We start from the raw sequence: 6,473 nt of genomic DNA, 5'->3' as shown, positions 1-6,473 counted from the left end.
TTTCTGTTCGTCGTGTTTGTTGATCATTCGAGCATATTCTTGTTTTACTAAGCTCTTGAGTGTGGCGCGCACTGAGCATAGACCATTCAAAAGCAGTCGTTCTGCTACATCCATCCGGTCAATGTAGGATAGAAATCGGAAGGCAGCCCGAACATCGCCTTTTTGAACATCTTGAAGAAAAGCAAGATGCTGTGTCTGTTTGGCTAAAAGCGTTTCCTGNGAGATCCCAAGTGTATGTAACAGAACAACAATCTCATCATTCAGACTACCAAAGGCGTAAGGCTGTGCAATGTTAGCCTACCATTCACGAAATACATTTGAATACGGTACTTTGGAATAATCCACCACAGCGAGACTGTAGTCTGGCGAATCTTTGAATTTCCGCATTGACGCTCGGAACTGAACCTGTATCTGCCCATGCAACGTCGGATCCAGTGTTAAAACACCCTTATAACCACGATACCGGATCTGGTAAACCGAAGGTATATACCTTCTATTCCGAAAAACGATGCTCCGCTTTTGTGCCAGGTGATTTGCCAGCTGAGTAGAGATGAGGCCGCAACCATCGGTAAAGATGTACTGCTTGGTTGCGACATCATCAATGTCTTGGCAACGATCGGGTGGCAGATCAAGTGCTACGTCCGCGCTAGAGAAAAGGAGTCCAATGCGCTTCGCTTTCTTGCCAACAGACTTCAGTTTTGAAAAATCTCCCATTGCTTCGACTTTGACAAATATCTCCTCTTTCGACGCTGCGTACAAAAAACAAGATCTTGATTTGAGCTGGCTATTAGAATGCCCGAAGAAATTGTAGGTAACGCCATTGATGGTGAGGCCTGAAACAAGCATTCTGGTGATCCAGTCCCCATTCTCCCGACCTGTGGCCGGCCTCGAAGTCTCGCCTGCGATAAGAGCAGGCCATTGTAGCTTGAAATCTCCCAAAGAGAGGAGAATAAACCTATCGAGAACGTCGTTCCTGATGACTCGGTTCGAGGGTGCAGCTGCGAAACGGAGGACGATCTGTTGCCGGTGGTTCGACGAGACAATCGATACACATTTGATGAGCCCCGCCTGATTGGTTAAATGAGATTTAGGAATGTCCGGTACCGAATACTCCCATTTAACGTCTTCTGGAGACACACCGTCCTGCAGGGTTTTGACGAACGATTTGAATTCACTCATCTTTGTGAATTTTTCAAGATTGCCTGATAGGAAAGAGGGTAATGGAGGGAATATGCGGATCGCGGCGGATACGATTTTTGAGTTTTGCAACCCGTGTCAGACGGCGAAAAGGCCGATGTACCCCACTAAATCGTCACGAGCTATTGTAAACCTTGCTTCACGGCTTCATTACCCCTCTTTTGAAGTTTTTTCCTCAGCTTCTTTTGCTTGTAGTTTCACAGGCTCGGAGGATAGTGAAACCCTTAAATCAGGTACCCAGACATCACTAAAATATTGGGGAGAAATAACGCTCAGTCAGATATCTAGAATGGTTTCTGTTCTTGAGCATAAAATACAGTTTTAGTGAATCGTTAATAGAGGAGACTCGGAAAGGCAGATATCAAGAGACCGTATAGTACGAGTCGAATAAAGTAAACATATCTTCAGGTTCTTCTCTCTGATCACGATAACATATGGAGCCGATTGTGAGACGGGATTCGGGCTCCTCTAAAATTAGTGGTTGGTATGGAAAGATGCATCCGTTTCTTCAACACTATGATCAAACAGCTATTCGAATCATCTAAGAATAAGCTTATTGTCTGAATAATTATTGAAATTAAGACCCAGATAGATGAATGCAAACTCCAAACATGGAACACTTTCGTCCCTGTATGAAACGATCAAATCAGTTAGTCTCAGTCTTATTTTTGCAATTTTCGAGCTACAATCTTGCACCATAGTTTTTTTCATGTAGTAGGACTTGTTTTTTGAAATGTTGAAGAAATTGGGACCTCCTGATCCTGTCATGGATAAATCTTTTTATCGGTTTTGAAAGCCAGTATCAAGTCCCGGTTCCAGTTGGATACATGTCCAACCGTTGGTACCAAGCCAATGCTAGTTGCAGTCATAAGACAGGTTCGGCAACACTAAGCGTAGCCCCAGTTGAGCTTATATTGATGATATTACGCGTCATTGAGGCTTTGATATTACATGCATGGATCGGGCGTTTCGCCATGGCAGGCAACGCGCGGGGTGAACCTCGGCAGGTAGTTATCTGTTGCAATGCAGCGAACGCCATGATCGATGCATGTTAATAAAGGTAAACACTCATTCTCGTGTAAGGCCGGGCAGTATAGCCAAACATCTCCTCATTTCAACACAACTCATCTATATCAATATGAAAAACATCTACATCATTGGAGCGCAATCTACAGGCAAGAGCACCCTAGTCAACGCTCTAGAGGGTTGCTTCGAAGAGAGCGGGAACGGGATCAACACCCAGCGTCCGCTAATCATACGCGAGGTGGCGCGGAAAGTTCTGAAAAAGTATAATTTTCAGCGCGAGGACATCGCGACACTACCAAAACGCGCGCTTCAACTCCAGCAAAAAATTCTTGCTGCTCAGTATGATGCCGAAACTACGGCATGCCCTGCGGGTGCATCCACTTGGTACATATGCGATCGATCCGGACTGGACCCTATTGTGTATGCGAAATGCCTTGTTGGAGAGCATGCGGCGGCGGAAATGCTGGCCTCCGAGTCATGGCGAGAGCTCGAAGACCGAATGAAAAAGAGCATCGTAATATTGTGTGAAGCGGGTTGTCAATGGCTAAAAGATGATGGAGTACGGCTAATGCCAAAGGACGAAGTGGAGTGGATGCGCATCGACTCTGCATTTCGTGACCTGCTAAGGATACGCGGCATCGGTTTTTCTGTCATACCCAAGGACATTGCAAATCTTGAGGAGCGTGTAGGGTATGTAATTACAAAGAAATACAGTGAATTCTCGAAAGTGGACGTGATGACGACCCGACGCATCAGTACCTGTGCAAGCCAGAGAGGGTAGCTTTTGCGATTGGCAATAACAGATCTATATACATGATTTTTTTGGAGTATTTAGTTTTGAATCTAGCCCTTTAATCGAAAAGACTGCGCGTAGGCCAGAAACGTCTCTAGAATATTGTCGCGCATTTGACCCCACGAGTCATGGTATAAGGAAGATCTGCCTTCTCTAAACTAGTTACACATCTAATTACTTCTTGTACGACCGGGAAAATGGGATGCTCATCCGCATAAGTGGATTAGCCCGCCAAAACTGGTTATTACTAGTATTATAGAATTTTGTATAACTATCGAAATAGCCTGATCGAATATGCTGGCTTTAGTTGAGCTATATCTGGGTGCATCTGAATCACGACACCACCAATAGAGTTGCAGCCGTGTGAGAAGTAAGCGGCTGGAGAGCATTGCCCGAGGTCCAAAATTTCCAATTATCTGCTATATTTGTAGTGTTCTGATACTAAGACACAACCTCCGCACAAATTGATTTTTGGATAGGAGTGGCTTGTTTGGTAGTAACGTTTGCCATGTCAACTTTAATAGTAGAGCACTATCCTGGCTCGAAAGGCAGTTTGTCAGGCTTTGTGGGAGATGCATAGGTAAGAACATCAGGAATCGAACGAACACTGTAACATATCGAACGATGCGCCGGCTTGTGATCGATTTCTTACAAACCAGCTACTTAAATACGAAAGTCTGAATGTAACACGTGACGCAGGTGTCTTGGGTAAACTCCCTCGGTATCCCATATTGCCCTACAATATGTCGTGTCATATATTCTCAACTAAAGATGCGCAAACTATCTAATTTCCCGGTTTAGATTTGCCCACATATGAGCTGCAAGAATGCTGGGGACTCTTTCTGATACTTTGTGATGTCATCCGCCGTCATCTTCTCAATCGCGAAAGTTCTCTGCTGGCCGATATCTCCAGCAGTAAGAGCTTGCACAACAGGCAAAACAGCCATACTGAGACTGCGAAGCAAAGTGCCCTGACAATTGTCCAGTATTTCGACAAACGCAGCATACTCAGTATCAGTGGGGGTCATTATCCTGTACATTAGTCACTACTATTCCGAGGCTAGTTATCACTTTACTCACATCGCATCGGTGATGCCGACATCGGTCCCACTGAAGCCTCGATCTAGCATGATACCCAGGACGCCTTCACCGAATTTAGTCTCCAGAAGATGTAAGCGTTGGCCAAGTCGTCGCAGGTATGATATCCGCCGATACTTTATTTTGTAATCACTCGTATTGCATTTAACACTTGGGTATGTTTCTTGCATCATCCTTGCTGTCAAGTTGGCGACAGATTTATTGATCGGGTTTCCGCGCCTACGCGGCGAACTTGAGAAATCAGAGGAAGTAAACAGCACTCCAAGAGTGGAGATTTTAGGGCTGGTGCAGTCCTTGTACAGCTCAACGATGTGGTGTCTCCGAAGCAGTTGAAAGTAAGAACTGGTACGATCTAGCTTATCAATCAGACGAATTCTTTCCGCTGTTGAGACTGTGATCTTTGTTTCAAACAGAAGGCAGCTTTCCTGTGTCCTTCGCCATTTGAGGATGTCTTGTAGTCCACCTATCAAGCAGGGACTGCCAATATTTGTCCGGATCTTTTCGAACGATTCTATCTTGCCTTTGCACGACTGCTGAGTCTCTTGCTGTACAACAGGCGTAAGCAAGACGTCTTGCGGAGCTGTCGGCCTAAGAGATTGACATGCTCGTTCTTCTTCACTGGCATGTGTCCCAAATCTGTTGGTACTTGAATCATCATTGGGTTTTTGGAGCTTCCTTCTCTGTTGAAGGTCAGCCTGGTGTACATTGATTCGTTTCTTTGTAGGTTTTCGAGAGTCACATGTAGCATTGATGTTGTCGCATATCATTATTTCCTCTCCATCGATCAATGAAGAGGATACATTTTGTAGGCTTTTACCAGGGGATCCATCGATTGGTATTTCTATATTGATTTCGTCTGCCTGGGAAAATTGGCTTTGCTGAGTTGGTGCGTTCTGCCCATCATCTCCGATTTCTATTGAAACATTTATCTTGGCCGGTGGCTGCTGAAGATTTGACACTGCATGCCGTCTGCTCCAAGAGCATGTCCAGGGAGTCTGGCCACTGCTATCCGCAAACAATGACGAATAGTGACCAGCGTCGATATTGAACAGCGATCGCGCAAGGGAGCTCACATCGACCGATTCCGGAAGTTCATTCAGAGAAAGTAAAGAAGGATCTACAGTTTGGCTAGCGGTATTGAATAGACTGGATAGTATGCAATGTTAGCGCGCTGTAGTAGGGAGGGCTTGTCCAACTGACCCAAGATGAAGCATCGTCCTAGCCACGATACCAATATCTCTTCCAGAATCAAAGAAGACAGCCGCTATAATTGCATTGATCGCTTTCGCATGAACACTTGGTGACTGTGCGCCGTCTCTGTCGGCGAACCTGATGTAGCCGCTGATGCCTGTCCGTCTTGCAATAGACGCACGGTGTTCACTGTTAGCCACACTTTTCTTAAAGTCATTGACGTTAGCTAAGTGAAGGTCAGCCTTATTTCGTGGCACATGCTCTTAGAATCCTACCTCTTGTGGCTTCTGCTTCAAAGGCTAAGTAGTTCAATATGAATTCGCTTAGTGCAGTACCAAACTGCGCCAATTTTCGATTTCCATCCCAATCTTCCTTTAGAACTCCAGCTGCCGTCAGCGCTCTACACAACTGCTCATATCCATGTTGGAAATTGTAACTAATAATATTTTCAACAGCCTGTGCGCTTGAAATTGAAGCCATAGCTATCGGGTTTGTAGGACAATCCTTTCGATAAACAACAGCAACAGAGGAAAGGGAGGAAGTTCGTGTAGTGTATCGCGTAGCCGAGCGAAGCGGAGAGTTTGTGTTGTCTACAGAAGTCTCCAATGCACATTCGTACGATCACATGCGTCATATGGCATGCATTTGGCATCCTAGTGTAATTGCCAAGAATCGGTACCAAGAATCACAAAACTCAAAATGATTTGAGTTCGAAGCTTGTTAGAGCATATTTGGGTATTTCTAATATATAATGTCCATTGACTAATGATACTGTCAATCAAGAAAGCGTGCGCATGGTTGTGAGAAGCAGCTAGCCGGTTAGAGTAAGTGGGGGTTTTGATTGAATGTCTGATGACGTAGGCAAGTTCCTTGTGCAAGGATCTGAGCAATTACGTAAGCTCGGACACCTAGTAATGGCCACACCCAGTAGTGGCCNCCCCAACCACTCCACCAACAACAACTATTTTTGAATTTTGAAGCTGCCCACCACCACCACAACGTGCCTAATATGTCCAATCGCGAAGAATCTATTCAATCTGCTATCCGCGATTATCATAATGGTGTTTTTAAATCACAAAAAGCTGCTGCTGCCGCGTATGGCGTCTCGCGATCAACACTGCGCCATCGTCTCGCTGGGCGAGTACAACGCGTAATAGCTCACCGCCAC

At 45.3% G+C, this 6,473-nt stretch overlaps 4 protein-coding genes across 4 annotated transcripts; 1 reads left to right on the top strand and 3 right to left on the bottom strand.

Moving 5' to 3' along the window:
- Positions 1-297: 297 nt before the first annotated feature.
- Positions 298-1,179, bottom strand: COCVIDRAFT_32069 (hypothetical protein; the record flags this gene model as incomplete). The annotated part of the gene is made up of 1 exon (XM_014694605.1): positions 298-1,179. One exon carries the CDS (start codon positions 1,177-1,179, stop codon positions 298-300), a length of 882 nt encoding a protein of 293 aa, XP_014550091.1.
- Positions 1,180-1,734: 555 nt separating this feature from the next.
- COCVIDRAFT_116493 (hypothetical protein) lies at positions 1,735-1,896 on the bottom strand (the record flags this gene model as incomplete). Its single annotated transcript, XM_014694604.1, has 1 exon — positions 1,735-1,896. The coding sequence occupies one exon, from the start codon at positions 1,894-1,896 to the stop codon at positions 1,735-1,737; it is 162 nt and encodes a 53-aa protein (XP_014550090.1).
- A 439-nt stretch (positions 1,897-2,335) lies between these two features.
- Positions 2,336-3,596, top strand: COCVIDRAFT_43254 (hypothetical protein; the record flags this gene model as incomplete). Its single annotated transcript, XM_014694603.1, has 3 exons — positions 2,336-2,913; positions 3,370-3,386; positions 3,565-3,596. The coding sequence occupies 3 exons, from the start codon at positions 2,336-2,338 to the stop codon at positions 3,594-3,596; spliced, it is 627 nt and encodes a 208-aa protein (XP_014550089.1).
- A 217-nt stretch (positions 3,597-3,813) lies between these two features.
- COCVIDRAFT_32067 (hypothetical protein) lies at positions 3,814-5,785 on the bottom strand (the record flags this gene model as incomplete). Its single annotated transcript, XM_014694602.1, has 4 exons — positions 3,814-4,048; positions 4,097-5,260; positions 5,315-5,531; positions 5,581-5,785. The coding sequence occupies 4 exons, from the start codon at positions 5,783-5,785 to the stop codon at positions 3,814-3,816; spliced, it is 1,821 nt and encodes a 606-aa protein (XP_014550088.1).
- Between the last annotated feature and the right edge of the window lie 688 nt (positions 5,786-6,473).

Source organism: Bipolaris victoriae (assembly GCF_000527765.1).
Source record: "Bipolaris victoriae FI3 unplaced genomic scaffold scaffold_280, whole genome shotgun sequence".
Taxonomy (NCBI): domain Eukaryota; kingdom Fungi; phylum Ascomycota; class Dothideomycetes; order Pleosporales; family Pleosporaceae; genus Bipolaris; species Bipolaris victoriae.
This window is presented reverse-complemented; position numbering and strand designations above follow the sequence as displayed.